General features: G+C 52.5%; 1 protein-coding gene across 1 annotated transcript in view; it reads right to left on the bottom strand.

The window, feature by feature from the left end:
* LOC138299768 (protein mono-ADP-ribosyltransferase PARP12-like) overlaps nt 1-16,425 on the bottom strand; it is a 248,316-nt gene that overhangs the window by 43,078 nt on the left and 188,813 nt on the right. Inside the window, exon 9 of the mRNA XM_069238308.1 lies at nt 6,750-6,852. Coding sequence (XP_069094409.1) covers nt 6,750-6,852 — 103 coding nt within the window. The remainder of the gene's footprint in view (nt 1-6,749; nt 6,853-16,425) is intronic.

Here is a 16,425-nt window from a genome sequence, read left to right as displayed (position 1 = left end):
CCTCTTGGTTCCAGAAGTGATCTAATTTTCAGGGGTTTTGGATCCACTACTTATACCTCTTTCTGCCTCTGAAGTAGGCAAACTTCAAAGGAAATTCTCTTTTGTTCAAATGATCCTGCCTTGCCCACGCCAGGCCCCAGACACACACCAGGGGGTTGGATATTGCACTGTATGAGGGCAGGCACAGACCATTCAGGTATAAGTGACCACTCCTCTTTCCACTCTAGTTCAAATGGCTCATCGGGATACGCAGGCTACACCCTAGCTCCCTTTGTTTCACTGTATAGAGGAGATTCACAAACAGCCCAACTGTCAGTCTGACCCAGACAGGGAATCCACAAAAAGGCAGAGTCACAGAATGGTTAAAGCAAGAAAATGTCTACTTTCTTAAAGTGGCATTTTCAAACTAACAATCTAAAAACCAACTTCACTAACAGATGTATTTTTAAATTGTGAGTTCAGAGACACCAAACTCCAGATTTCTATCTGCTCTCAAAGGGAACCTGCACTTTAAAAATATTTAAAGGCACCCCCAATGTTAACCTATGAGAGGGATAGGCCTTGCAACAGTTAAAAATGACTTTGGCAGTATTTCACTATAAGGACATATAAAACACATCAGTACATGTCCCACCTTTAACATACACTGCACCCTGCCCATAGGGCTACCTAGGGCCTACCTTAGGGGTGCCTTACATGTATAAAAAGGGAAGGTTTAGGCCTGGCAAGTCGGTACACTTGCCAAATCGAATTGGAAGTTTAAAACTATACACACAGACCCTGCAGTGACAGGCCTGAGCCATGTTTACAGGTCTACTAATGTGGGTGGCACAACCAATGCTGCAGGCCCACCAGTAGCATTTGATTTACAGGCCATGGGCACCTCTAGTGCACTTTACTGTGGACATACTAGTAATCAAATGGGCCAATCATGGAAAAGCCAATAACACATACACTTTACACAGGAGCACTTGCACTTAAGCACTGATCAGTAGTGGTAAAGTGCCCAGAATACCAAAAACGTCAAAAACAGAGTCCAGGAAACAGTCAAAACATGGGAAGCAGAAGAAAAAAGACTGGGGAGACCACGCCACGGATGACAGCTCTAACACCAGGTTCACTGTGTTTGATATGCAACGGTTGCACTTCCACCAAACTGTCAACTTGATTCATTCACTGATGCTGCAGATGGTTAGTGACTATGTGGGCATTCTGCTGCATCTGCCACAGCACAGAATCACAGACAGAATAAAAAATGTGTGTGCGTGTGTGCACGCAAGTGTCCGCATGTTTGTGTCTGCATGCATGTAGGTTATTTATTGATAAAGAGGGATCAGAAGGTGTAGGAAAGTATCATCTTGTCTGGCATGTTACCCCCATATTTCATTGTATATATATGTTGTTTTAGTTGTATGTGTCACTGGGACCCTGCCAGCCAGGGCCCCAGTGCTCATATGTGTGCCCTGTATGTGTTATCTGTGTTATGACTAACTGTCTCACTGAGGCTCTGCTATCCAGAACCTCAGTGGTTATGCTCTCTCATTTCTTTCCAAATTGTCACTAACAGGCTAGTGACCAATTTCACCAATTTACATTGGCATACTGGAACACCCTTATAATTCCCTAATATATGGTACTGAGGTACCCAGGGTATTGGGGTTCCAGGAGATCCCTATGGGCTGCAGCATTTCTTTTGCCACCCATAGGGAGCTCTGACAATTCTTACACAGGCCTGCCCTTGCAGCCTGAGTGAAATAACATCCACGTTATTTCACAGCCATTTACCACTGCACTTAAGTAACTTATAAGTCACCTATATGTCTAACCTTTACCTGGTAAACGTTGGGTGCTAAGTTACTTAGTGTGTGGGCACCCTGGCACTAGCCAAGGTGCCCCCACATTGTTCAGGGCAAATTCCCCGGACTTTGTGAGTGCGGAGACACCATTACACGCGTGCACTATACATATGTCACGACATATGTATAGCGTCATAATGGTAACTCCGAATATGGCCATGTAACATGTCTAAGATCATGGAATTGTCACCCCAATGCCATTCTGGCATTGGGGAGACAATTCCATGATCCCCTGAGTCTCTAGCTCAGACCCGGGTACTGCCAAACTACCTTTCCCGGGGTTTCACTGCAGCTGCTGCTGCTGCCAGCCCCTCAGACAGGTTTCTGCCCTCCTGGGGTCCAGCCAGGCTTGGCCCAGGAAGGCAGAACAAAGGACTTCCTCAGAGAGAGGGTGTTACACCCTCTCCCTTTGGAAAAAGGTGTTAGGGCTGGGGAGGAGTAGCCTCCCCCAGCCTCTGGAAATGCTTTCATGGGCACAGATGGTGCCCATTTCTGCATAAGCCAGTCTACACAGCTTCAGGGATCCCCCAGACCTGCTCTGGCGCGAAACTGGACAAAGGAAAGGGGAGTGACCACTCCCCTGACCTGCACCTCCCCTGGGAGGTGCCCAGAGCTCCTCCAGTGTGCTCCAGACCTCTGCCATCTTGGAAACAGAGGTGCTGCTGGCACACTGGACTGCTCTGAGTGGCCAGTGCCAGCAGGTGACGTCAGAGACTCAGATAGGCTCCTCCAGGTGTTGCTAGCCTATCCTCTCTCCTAAGTAGCCAAACCTCCTTTTCTGGCTATTTAGGGTCTCTGCTTTGGGGAATTCTGTAGATAACGAATTCAAGAGTTCATCAGAGTTCCTCTGCTTCTCTCTCTTCACCTTCTGCCAAGGAATCGACCGCTGACTGCTCTGGAAGCCTGCAAAACTGCAACAAAGTAGCAAAGACGACTACTGCGACCTTGTAACTCTGATCCGGCCGCCTTCTCGACTGTTTTCCTGGTGGTGCATGCTGTGGGGGTAGTCTGCCTCCTCTCTGCACTAGAAGCTCCAAAGAAATCTCCTGTGGGTCGACGGAATCTTCCCCCTGCAACCGCAGGCACCAAAAGACTGCATCACCGGTCCTCTGGGTCTCCTCTCAGCACGACGAGCGAGGTCCCTTTAACTCAGCAACTCTGTCCAAATGACTCCTACAGTCCAGTGACTCTTCAGTCCAAGTTTGGTGGAGGTAAGTCCTTGCCTCCCCACGCTAGACTGCATTGTTGGGAACCGCGTGATTTGCAGCTGCTACGGCTCCTGTGCACTTTTCCAGGATTTCCTTTGTGCACAGCCAAGCCTGGGTCCCCGGCACTCTAACCTGCAGTGCACGACGTCCTGAGTTGTCCTCCGGCATCGTGGGACCCTCCTTTGTGACTTCGGGTGAGCTCCGGTTCACTCCACTTCGTAGTGCCTGTTCCGGCACTTCTGCAGGTGCTGCTTGCTTCTGAGTGGGCTCTTTCTCTTGCTGGACGCCCCCTCTGTCTCCTCACGCAATTGGCGACATCCTGGTCCCTCCTGGGCCACAGCAGCATCCAAAAACCCTAACCGCGACCCTTGCAGCTAGCAAGGCTTGTTTGTGGTCTTTCTGCACAGAAACACCTCTGCAAGCTTCTTCACGACGTGGGACATCCATCTTCCAAAGGGAAAGTTTCTAGCCCTTGTCGTTCTTGCAGAATCCACAGCTTATACCATCCGGTGGCAGCTTCTTTGCACCAACAGCTGGCATTTCCTGGGCATCTGCCCACTCCCGACTTGATTGTGACTCTTGGACTTGGTCCCCTTGTTCCACAGGTACCCTCGTCTGGAAATCCATCGTTGTTGCATTGCTGGTGTTTGTCTTCCTGGCAGAATTCCCCTATCACGACTTCTGTGCTCTCTGGGGAACTTAGGTGCACTTTGCACCCACTTTTCAGGGTCTTGGGGTGGGCTATTTTTCTAACCCTCACTGTTTTTTTACAGTCCCAACGACCCTCTACAAGGTCACATAGGTTTGGGGTCCATTCGTGGTTCGCATTCCACTTCTAGAGTATATGGTTTGTATTGCCCCTGTACCTATGTGTTCCCATTGCATTCTATTGTGACTATACATTGTTTGCACTGTTTTCTATTGCTATTACTGCATATTTTGGTATTGTGTACATATATCTTGTGTATATTTGCTATCCTCATACTGAGGGTACTCACTGAGATACTTTGGCATATTGTCATAAAAATAAAGTACCTTTATTTTTAGTATATCTGTGTATTGTGTTTTCTTATGATATTGTGCATATGACACCAGTGGTATAGTAGGAGCTTTACACGCCTCCTAGTTCAGCTTAAGCTACTCTGCTAAGCTACCTTTTCTATCAGCCTAAATTGCTAGACACCCCTCTACACTAATAAGGGATACCTGGACCTGGTGCAAGGTGTAACTACCCCTTGTTACCCACTACAAGCCAGGCCAGCCTCCTACAGAAGGGCTGTAGCACCGAACAAAGTAGCAGAAAAATGAATCCTTCGAGATGACATTAGGGACTTAGTGAATGCCACAATTTCAGCCCAGAGGTTGGAGACTTCTCTAACGTTACATACAAATAATCCTACAATCATAAGGATGATGGAATGGGGAGAATTTCTATTGCTCTGTCAACACTTTTGAAGGAGTCTTGTGTTGACCTGGACTACTCCATAAACCCAGTAATTCCTGACTGTGCCTCAGGTGGCTAGCAATGGCATCTGATAGTGGACTCATGTCATTCAATGTCACCAAAACCCACTGGGTGAAATATAAGCAAAAGATCTATAGGAGGGCTGGGCGTTGGGAACAAAGTTAGGGCAAACTTGTTCCTCCCACACTAATAGTCAGATTGAGAGTTTGGTTGACGAGTTACTCCATCAGAAATATGACAGATATCCTGTCCGCTTTATCAGAGGTGTATTATATCCTTTAATAGACCAGATAGCCATCGTATTTGTGACTGAGTAACCATCCACCAAACTCTAAATCAGGCCATAAATGAGGTTATTCTGGAAGATGTTTATGTTAAAATGTAACATGAAGATTGATGATCTTTGTAGGACCTATTCTAAAACATAAATGTTCTGGCTTTCAAACTGTCTTACCTCCCTCGTACTCAGCATTGGTTGTGCTGGAAAGAATTCAAATCACACATCATTGTATGTGATTTTGATTTTGCGCATTGATACGTCCCAAACAATAACCTGACAGTAGAGCTTTTTTCTGTGAAGGTGTTTCTCTGTGGAGTGTTTGCTTGTTAGGTGCAGAGCTCCCTTATGAACTGGTGCCAGGTTTGAGTGTGAACAGTCTCTTCTGAGAAGAATTTCCGCTGAGGAAACCTTCGCAAAGTGGGAATGCTGGGGCTTCGCATGGGCTTTAGTGATCTCTGGGAGAATATACCAAATTCTGTGGTGCCATGCACAACAGGAAGAGTGAGCACTTTTAGTGGCAGAGTGGAGTTGGAGGGGGAAGTAGCTGGTCTTTAAATCTATTTTAAACCTTGCATGAACAGAATGAAAAACAAAACCATTGAACAAAGTGTAATATCGTTTTTCAGGAAACTTTTCTTATTTTTTTGAGCTGTCTGAATTTTGACTAGCGTTCTTTCTATCAAGGAAATGAGATAAGAAACACAAAATTAACACCCTACTTTGCAAACCATTGACCATTTCAATTGATTTCACAGCATTTTAAGCAGTTGGTGGTGGCACTCTAAAACAAACTTCATAGCAGTGTCCAAGCTCACAAACTCTTCCACCTCTCCCTGGCTTGCGAAGTTGCCACAAACGAGGCAGAAAGCCATAGATATCTGACGATTTGTTGCTGTTCAACAACTACTTTAGTTATTATAACTGAAAACCCAAAAGGAATAAAACAAATAATACTCTTCCTTTCCACTTACCTGCTAGTGAGGGTTCTTAAGCATAAGCAGAACATGTACCCTACAAAGGTTCAGTGCTTTCCGCTCAATGCTGTATTGGTTGCATCTGGAGATAGTCTCCTGCCTTTCCAAGAGTGTTCCACCACATCAACACCATCCCCACAACAGCAACTCCGTCATTAGCCCTAGCAGTCCCGGGTAAAAACACAGCTAAAGAAACAATCATTTGCAATGCAACTGGTCTCGCATTACGTCGAGTTAGAGCTATTAGCGTTGTAAACTCCTAACCGGACTTTTCTTGCCACACTAAATGAAGAAAAAAAAAACTAGCGTGATCGCATCGCGCTGCAAAATAAAGAGAAATAGTAGTCCAGAAAACATACGGAAAACATGGGTTAAACACTGGAAAAGGCATGATGTATGCATGCCTTTTACGAATAAAAACTAGCGGATTTTAAAAGGCAAGCAAACGAACCAATGAAAGTGACTGACGTAACATGGGTGTGGTTAAAATCCCCCAAAGAGAAATTAGGAGAGGGACGGAGCGCTTTGAGCTTGTCCCTAAAAAGTGCCTAACTAAAGAACACTACAAAGTATGATTTCCTTTACAAAAATAAATATCAAACAGCAAAAGTCTTTCTCCCAACTCTTTTTTAAAACCCTCCTCCAATTTCTGTCCATCCCAACCTTATCTTCTGGTAGCCAAAACAAAGCCACCTGGAAAGAATGCAGCAGGTGGATTACTTATAGGCATCTGTGTCCCTTTCTTGCGCTTTCAACCCCACCCAAACCTTACACCATTAAAAAACGTGTGTTAGTTTCTATAGTCCCCGATCACACTGCTGAGAAGTTTGGAGAGCCTGGTTAAGGTGTGGATTTTGCAATTTCGCCCTCATCTGGTGGTTGAGCCCAGTGGGATTTTCAGGTCACTTTTAAAAAGGTTTGCTCCTACCTAGCCTAAGTGGAATGAATAAGGCTGGGCTAAGTCACCTGTAAAGTCCAGTTGATAGTCCTGCTTGCCAATTTTATATGTAATCAATCCGTGATGGGTCTTCTGATACTCAGATTCAAGGTGATCGCTGGACCCTTGCCCCTGAGTAGAAAAATAAAACTGTTTATTCATGTATGCCATTCAGAAATATTTCAGATTTATTTTTGTTCATTGCCTGTGTCTATGAGACATAATTTTACCATAGCTTTTATCACACAAGACATAATTTTAGCACAGCTTTTTGCACTGGAGATATAATTTAGCATAGCTTTTAGCACTTGAAACATAATTCAAATACACAAATATACAAATGTATAGCATGTCCTTACTTTAAATAAATATAACAGGAAACAGAGGTGCCTAATAAACTCCAAACATACTGGTGAACACTAGATCGCTACACAGTAAATAGTCCACCCTCCTCCCACACCTAGATTCACGCTCTGGTGGTGTCTTTGCCTATGACTATTGTTGGACTTGCCTCTTTCTGCAGAAAAATCCCTAAACTTTTTGCCTTCAACCTCCTGTTTTCTGAAATTATTTTTGTTGGCTTTTAGGACTATGGGGGTCATTCTGACCCTGGCGGTCGGTGATAAAGCGGCGGCCAACCCGCCAACAGGCCGGCGGTCCAAAATATGCAATTCTGACCCTGGCGGGAACCGCCAACACAGCCCGCCGCATTAACACTCTGACCGCCACGGCGGAACAAACAAACAGCGCGGCGGTCACCGCCAACAGCCAGGCGGCAGACAATGTACCGCCCACCCTATCACGACCCACCAATCCGCCACCTTTTCCGGGGCGGGAGCACCGCCGATAAAAACACGGCGGAAACAGACTACGAACGGGAAAACGCTCACCTCCACATACTCCACGCGACATTACGGCAGTATGGAACCCGAGTTACAGGTAGGTCATCCCCGCACTCCTATACCTGCTCCTGTACCAGGAGCACGCCCGGCGGCGCGGAAGACATCGGTGAGTACTGCACCTACGACACAGGGGAGGGAAAAGATTACCGGCACACACCCACCCACCCACACCCACTACAACACACACATCAATGCATTCCCACAGATCACTGTCACAACCCACAAACCCCCCCCTCCGAAATAATGCAAAGACCAAAAGAAGAGATCCTAAACGGGCAGATATATTGAAAAATGGACAGCAGTAATCCAAATAAATAAATAAACTATGTACAAAATATATACATCAACTATATGTAGTCCAACCACTGTCCGTGGACCACAGGGGTCCTGAGCAAAGGGGCAAGGCCCAGTCCCACGACAAGAACTCCACGGAGAGAACACTGCAGGGGCATCAGAAAGAAAAAAGGACAGGCACCTCAGGGGGAAGGGAAGGGGGGGCACCTCAGCCACTTGAGTACACGACGCCAGATCCACGAGGGGACTCCATGACCACTGGCCCATCCTGGGGAGAGCAAAGCCACAGTACATACAGTCCATACAGTGGGTGGCCTGCCCACTGGGCCATCCTGGGGAGTGCAAAGCCACAGTCCATACAGTCCATACAGTGGGTGGCCTGCCCACTGGGCCATCCTGGGGAGTGCAAAGCCACAGTCCATACAGTCTATACAGTGGGTGGCCTGCCCACTGGGCCATCCTGGGGAGAGCAAAGCCACAGTCCATACAGTGGGTGGCCTGCCCACCGGGCCATCCTGGGGAGTGCAAAGCCACAGTCCATACAGTCCATACAGTGGGTGGCCTGCCCACTGGGCCATCCTGGGGAGAGCAAAGCCACAGTCCATACAGTCCATACAGTGGGTGGCCTGCCCACTGGGCCATCCTGGGGAGTGCAAAGCCACAGTCCATACAGTGGGTGGCCTGCCCACTGGGCCATCCTGGGGAGTGCAAAGCCACAGTCCAAACAGTCCATAACAGACTCCACTGCCACTGGAGGAGGCATGTTGGCCAGAGGACATCCTGCAGCCCTGCCCGAGACAGATCCTGCCCTGCCACGTCTGCCAAAGGGCCAGCGGTTCTTGCCTGGAAGGGCCCAGTTCAGCGGTTCTTGCCTTGAAGGGCCCAGTTCAGCGGTTCTTGAGACGGCGGTCCCCAGCGGAGCGGTGCTGGAGACGGCGGGGCCCAGTTCAGCAGTTCTTGCCTTGAAGGGCCCAGTTCAGCGGTTCTTGCCTTGAAGGGCCCAGTTCAGCGGTTCTTGCCTTGAAGGGCCCAGTTCAGCGGTTCTTGCCTTGAAGGGCCCAGTTCAGCGGTTCTTGAGACGGCGGTCCCCAGCGGAGCGGTGCTGGAGACGGCGGCCATTCTATGGCCAACTGCTCATTGCCTGGTGGTGCCCTCCTGGGCAGCGGGGATGGTGCTCCTTCAATGCCCACCTGGGCTGTGGGTGGTGGGGCCCTCCTGGCCAGCTGGGCTGGGTCCTCCCTGGGCAGCGGCTATGGGGGTGGTGGGCTCTCCCTGGGCAGCTGTGACGGTTCCTCCCTGGGCAGCGGCTATGGGGGTTGTGGGCTCCTCCTGGGCAGCTGTGACGGGTCCTCCATGGGCAGCAGGCCTGCTGCCTGACTTCTCCGCCTTGCTGCCCTTGCCCTCCTTAGTCGGGAGTCTGTGGCCCTTTCCTCCCTTTGGAGCTGTGGCTGTTGACGGTGGCTGGCTAGTGTCCTGGGGGGATATAGAACCCGGGCTCCTGCGGCGGCCCTTCCGCCTTCTGCTCCTCTTCCCAGGGGGTGGGCTGCCTGTCCCCTTGCTGCTGGGCGAAGATCCAGACATGCGGGCTGGTGGGCTCCAATACCCCTGCACCCTTGTCAAGGGGGCTGCAGGGCTGGTGGTGGCTGAGGTGCTCTTTTTACCCCGACGAGAAGGAGGGGGGGGGCTCAGGGTCAGGAAAGAAGGTAGCAGTAGAGAGATAGATTTTCTTGGGACAATGGAGAGTGATAGGTACAGTGGGAATGGGAATGGGAGTGGAGGGAGAGGATATGGTTGTAGGTGAGTGACGTTTGCTGTCGTTGGGTGCAGGTGCAGGAGGGATAGGCTGTCGTGAGGTGGATGGCTGTTGGGTGGGTGGGTGGTTGCGTTTGTGTGGTGTGGAAGAGGGGGTGACAGACACAGTGGGAGAGGACACAGGGGACGTGTAAATGGCAGTGGGGGTGGTGACTGCACGTGTGCGGACTGTTCTGGTGGGTGTGCTGGTGATGGAAACACTGGCTGATGGTGAGGTGAATGAAGGTGTGAGTGTAGACGTCACAGGGAGGGAGGAGGGAGACGAGGAGGTGGGGGTCACAGAGGTGGAAGTGACTGTTGGCATGTCTGCATCGGAATGTTGCTTGTGTGAATGTCTGCGTGATCTGTGGTGCTTATGTTTGGATGAGCTGCTCTTGGGTGTTGAGGTGTGTGCAGGCTGGTCTGATGGTGTGGGTGGGACAGGCAGAGGAACAGGAGACTGGGAGGAGGGAGTTAGTAGAGGGAGGCAGGAGACAGGGACAATGGCTGCCGTCAGTGCTGAGGCCAGAGCCTGGAACGATCGTTGATGGGCAGCCTGACCCGAATGAATGCCCTCCAGGTACGCATTGCTGCGATGAACCTCCCTCTCCACCCCCTGGATGGCATTCAAAAGGGTAGTCTGCCCAACAATGAGCGTTCGGAGGAGGTCAATGACCTCCTCACTGAGGGCAGCGGGGGTAACAGGGGCAGGGCCTGAGGTGCCTGGGGCGAAGGAGATGCCCGGCTTCCTGGCAGAGCGGGCACGGGGCGAACGCTGAGGGGCTGCTGGGAGGGCGGAGATGGTGCGCTGGGTGGCGGCTGTACCTGTAATGGCGGGGGGCACGGATGTTGCCCCCCGCAAGGGAGCTCCCTTCCGAGGACGTGTCTGTGTCGCTGCAGGGTCCAGTCGTCCCCGTTGTGGAGCTCCCCTCGCCCTCCGTCTCACTGGTCCAGTCAGACTCTGTGGCATGGCCCTCCTGGGCCATGTGAGATGCAGCTCCCTCCTGCCCCGATGCCACTTCTCCTCCGCCTGATGATGCTGATGCACACAAGCACAGAAAGACAAACAAAAAGGGGGGGGGGAGAGAGAAATAAAGAGATTTTGAGTACATGGATCACCGGTACAGTTAGCGGACATGACAGACACAGATGCCCCCTGCACTAAGTTGCGCACTTGGGGTCCGCTACGCATTCCGTGGAACATGCCCTACACGCCTAGAGTTGACAACTGCACCCATGGATGACACGGCCCAGGGATGGCTGTACTGACACACTACTGAGGGTGGTGGCTGGGGACACAGGGGCTTACGGGGGTGCCCAGCCTACAGATATCGCCCTGGCCTAGGGGGACCCACAGCCCTCCTCCCCCACCCAGACACCTCCACTGCGCGACAACAGAGTAGATTATGCTTGTACTCACCCCCTTGTGTCTGCTGTGCTGCCCTCACGCGCCCATCGAAATCAGGGTAGGCCACTGCCAGGATCCGGAACATCAGGGGGGTCAGTTGACGGCAGGCACCCCGCCTACGTTGGGAGGCCATCCCCAGCAGAGACTCGGCGGTCTTCTTGGTCCCGCGGCGGATGTCCTCCCCCCTCTTGCGGCAGTGGGTGCCCCGTCGATGGTGGACCCCCAGGGTCCGGACTTCCTTGGCGATGGCACGCCAAATCCCGATCTTCTCATGGGCGCGGACCTATGTGACACGTACAGGGAGGGAGAAATACCACGTTCAAGTTTGTCTGCATTTTCGTTGCCAGTGGCCCAACGCCCCCCATCCCCGCCAGGCCCCCCGCCATGCCCCCCGCCAGGCCCCCCGCCAGGCCCAACATGCCCCCCATCCCCGCCAGGCCCCCCGCCAGGCCCAACATGCCCCCCATCCCCGCCATGCCCCCCGCCAGGCCCAACATGCCCCCCATCCCCGCCATGCCCCCCGCCAGGCCCCCCGCCAGGCCCAACATGCCCCCCATCCCCGCCATGCCCCCCGCCAGGCCCAACATGCCCCCCATCCCCGCCATGCCCCCCGCCAGGCCCCCCGCCAGGCCCAACATGCCCCCCATCCCCGCCATGCCCCCCGCCAGGCCCAACATGCCCCCCATCCCTGCCATGCCCCCCGCCAGGCCCAACATGCCCCCCATCCCCGCCATGCCCCCCGCCAGGCCCAACATTCCCCCCATCCCCGCCATGCCCCCCGCCAGGCCCAACATGCCCCCCATCCCCGCCATGCCCCCGCCAGGCCCAACATGCCCCCCATCCCCGCCATGCCACCCGCCAGGCCCAACATGCCCCCCATCCCCGCCATGCCCCCCGCTAGGCCCCCCGCCAGGCCCAACATGCCCCCCATCCCCGCCATGCCCCCCGCCAGGCCCCCCGCCAGGCCCAACATGCCCCCCATCCCCGCCAGGCCCCCCGCCAGGCCCCCAAGCCAGCCAGTGGCCCCAAATCCATATTGAATTAAACTCACTTGTTGGTCTGGAGGACCGTAGAGTAGCGCATACTGGGGGAGGACCCCATCCACAAGTTTCTCCAACTCTTCTCCAGTGAAGGCAGGGGCCCTTTCCCCAGGCGCAGCAGCCATTGTCCCTTCCAGACCGAGGTCACAGCAACACTTGCAGTATAGGTCCTCTCCTGTGAAAGTTCAAGTCGCGAGTGAATAAGTAGATAGAAAATGGCGGTCACGCCCGCGGCGGTGCGTACCGCGGCGGTGCGTACCGCCACCGCCGGCGCCCTTCGCCATTGGCTCCTGAAACCCATAGGCTTCAATGTTAACCAATGCGGCTTCGCGCCGCGGTCTTCGACCGCCGACCGCGCCACGCCAGCGCCTTGACCTCACATCCCATTGTCACACTTCACAGGTCAGGCAGCCGCCATTTCGAGGGTCCACATGGCTCAATTTCAACTGCGTCACACAGGCATAGGCCTTGCATAGCCACTCATACACGCCATTCACTGCATAGAGAATCGTTTACTGTGCAAGCTGTGAGTACGTACCTGTGGGTTGCTTGACTGTGTGCTCCATGTTGTCCTTCCTAGGCACCGTCCGCTGGGTTTGGCGAGGAGAAGGAGGAATCCTCCCGTGTACAGACCGCTGGTGGACCTGTCGACAATGGAAGCACGCCACATTATCCTGACCTACCGGCTTGACCGTGCCACTATACATGAACTGTGTGCCCAGCTGGAGCCCGACCTGATGTCCCCCATCTGCCAACCCACAGGGATTCCCCCTCTGGTGCAGGTCCTGTCAGTACTCCATTTCTTGGCAAGTGGGTCATTTCAGACAACAGTGGGAATTGCTTCTGGGATGTCTCAGCCCATGTTTTCGAAGGTGTTATCCAGAGGGTTGTCTGCCCTGATGAAATACATGAGGAGCTACATCCTTTTCCCTGAGGTGGGCGAATTGGCTACAGTGAAGGGTGATTTCTATGCCCTTGGACATATTCCCAACGTCATTGGTGCCATTGATGGGACCCATGTGGCTTTGGTTCCCCCCCAAGGAAGTGAGCAGGTGTACAGGAACAGGAAAAGTTACCATTCTATGAACATCCAGGTGGTGTGTTTGGCTGACCAGTACATCTCCCATGTCAATGCCAAATTCCCTGGGTCAGTGCATGACGCCTACATCCTAAGGAATAGCAGCATCCCTTACGTGATGGAACAGCTAGAGAGACACCGTGTATGGCTATTGGGGGACTCTGGGTACCCCAACCTGTCGTGGCTACTGACCCCAGTAAGGAATCCCCGGACCAGGGCAGAGGAACGGTACAATGAGGCCCATGGGCGTACTAGGAGGGTGATCGAACGCACCTTCGGCCTCCTAAAGGCCAGGTTTCGGTGCCTGCATATGACAGGTGGATCCCTAATGTACTCACCTAAGAAGGTGTGTCACATCATCTTGGCCTGCTGCATGCTTCACAACCTGGCTTTGCGCCGCCAGGTGCCTTTCCTGCAGGAGGATGGTCGAGACGGTGGTGTTGTGGCAGCTGTGGAACCTGTGGAGAGTGACGAGGAGGAAGACGACGGGGCTGAAACAGACAACAGGGACAGAATCATTGCACAGTACTTCCAATAGGACACAGGTAACAATTCAAACATAATTTAGTAAATGTAAACTACTCTCCTGCATCTCTGCTGCCTGTCTATTTGCCCCAGTGTATGATGACTGAGTGTGAGAAGGTAGCCTCTTTCTAGCCTTGTTACCCCCACTTTTGGCCTGTTTGTGAGTGTATGTCAGGGTGTTTGTCACTGTTTTCACTGTCTCACTGGGATCCTGATAGCCAGGCCTCAGTGCTCATAGTGAAAACACTATGGTTTCAGTATGTTTGTTATGTGTCACTGGGATCCTGCTGGTCAGGACCCCAGTGCTCATAGGTTTGTGGCCTATATGTATGTGTCACTGGGACCCTGTCACACAGGGCCCCAGTGCTCATAGGTGTGCATGTATATGTTCCCTGTGTGGTGCCTAACTGTCTCACTGAGGCTCTGCTAACCAGAACCTCAGTGGTTATGCTCTCTCATTACTTTCAAATTGTCACTAACAGGCTAGTGACCATTTTTACCAATTTACATTGGCTTACTGGAACACCCTTATAATTCCCTAGTATATGGTACTAAGGTACCCAGGGTATTGGGGTTCCAGGAGATCCCTATGGGCTGCAGCATCTCTTTTGCCACCCATAGGGAGCTCTGACAATTCTTACACAGGCCTGCCACTGCAGCCTGAGTGAAATAACGTCCACGTTATTTCACAGCCATTTTACACTGCACTTAAGTAACTTATAAGTCACCTATATGTCTAACCTTTACCTGGTAAAGGTTAGGTGCAAAGTTACTTAGTGTGAGGGCACCCTGGCACTAGCCAAGGTGCCCCCACATTGTTCAGAGCCAATTCACTGAACTTTGTGAGTGCGGGGACACCATTACACGCGTGCACTACATATAGGTCACTACCTATATGTAGCTTCACCATGGTAACTCCGAATATGGCCATGTAACATGTCTATGATCATGGAATTGCCCCCTCTATGCCATCCTGGCATTGTTGGTACAATTCCATGATCCCAGTGGTCTGTAGCACAGACCCTGGTACTGCCAGACTGCCCTTCCTGGGGTTTCACTGCAGCTGCTGCTGCTGCCAACCCCTCAGACAGGCAGCTGCCCTCCTGGGGTCCAGCCAGGCCTGGCCCAGGATGGCAGAACAAAGAACTTCCTCTGAGAGAGGGTGTGACACCCTCTCCCTGTGGAAAATGGTGTGAAGGCAGGGGAGGAGTAGCCTCCCCCAGCCTCTGGAAATGCTTTGTTGGGCACAGATGTGCCCAATTCTGCATAAGCCAGTCTACACCGGTTCAGGGACCCCTTAGCCCCTGCTCTGGCGCGAAACTGGACAAAGGAAAGGGGAGTGACCACTCCCCTGACCTGCACCTCCCCTGGGAGGTGTCCAGAGCTCCTCCAGTGTGCTCCAGACCTCTGCCATCTTGGAAACAGAGGTGCTGCTGGCACACTGGACTGCTCTGAGTGGCCAGTGCCACCAGGTGACGTCAGAGACTCCTGCTGATAGGCTCCTTCAGGTGTTAGTAGCCTTTCCTCTCTCCTAGGTAGCCAAACCCTCTTTTCTGGCTATTTAGGGTCTCTGTCTCTGGGGAAACTTTGGATAACGAATGCATGAGCTCAGCCGAGTTCCTCTGCATCTCCCTCTTCACCTTCTGATAAGGAATCGACCGCTGACCGCGCTGGAAGCCTGCAAACCTGCAACATAGTAGCAAAGACGACTACTGCAACTCTGTAACGCTGATCCTGCCGCCTTCTCGACTGTTTTCCTGCTTGTGCATGCTGTGGGGGTAGTCTGCCTCCTCTCTGCACCAGAAGCTCCGAAGAAATCTCCCGTGGGTCGACGGAATCTTCCCCCTGCAACCGCAGGCACCAAAAAGCTGCATCTCCGGTCCCTTGGGTCTCCTCTCAGCACGACGAGCGAGGTCCCTCGAATCCAGCGACACCGTCCAAGTGACCCCCACAGTCCAGTGACTCTTCAGCCCAAGTTTGGTGGAGGTAAGTCCTTGCCTCACCTCGCTGGGCTGCATTGCTGGGAACTGCGACTTTGCAAGCTTCTCCGGCCCCTGTGCACTTCCGGCGGAAATCCTGTGTGCACAGCCAAGCCTGGGTCCATGGCACTCTAACCTGCATTGCACGACTTTCTAAGTTGGTCTCCGGCGACGTGGGACTCCTTTGTGCCACTTCGGCGAGCACCGTTTCACGCATCCTCGTAGTGCCTGTTTCTGGCACTTCTCCGGGTGCTACCTGCTTCAGTGAGGGCTCTTTGTCTTGCTCGACGTCCCCTCTCTCTGCAGGTCCAATTTGCGACCTCCTGGTCCCTCCTGGGCCCCAGCAGCGTCCAAAAACGCCAAACGCACGATTTGCGTGTAGCAAGGCTTGTTGGCGTCCATCCGGCGGGAAAACACTTCTGCACGACTCTCCAAGGCGTGGGGGATCCATCCTCCAAAGGGGAAGTCTCTAGCCCTTGTCGTTCCTGCAGTATTCACAGTTCTTCAGCCTAGTAAGAGCTTCTTTGCACCAACCGCTGGCATTTCTTGGGCATCTGCCCATCTCCGAGCTGCTTGTGACTTTTGGACTTGGTCCCCTTGTTCCACAGGTACCTTCAGACAGGAATCCATCGTTGTTGCATTGCTGATTTGTGTTTTCCTTGCATTCTCCCTCTAACACGACTATTTT

The sequence above is a fragment of the Pleurodeles waltl genome, chromosome 6 (genome assembly GCF_031143425.1).
Source record: "Pleurodeles waltl isolate 20211129_DDA chromosome 6, aPleWal1.hap1.20221129, whole genome shotgun sequence".
In the NCBI taxonomy this organism is placed as follows: Eukaryota; Metazoa; Chordata; class Amphibia; order Caudata; family Salamandridae; genus Pleurodeles; species Pleurodeles waltl.
The sequence above is the reverse complement of the archived record's forward strand: the minus strand, read 5'-3'. Positions and strand labels throughout refer to the sequence as shown.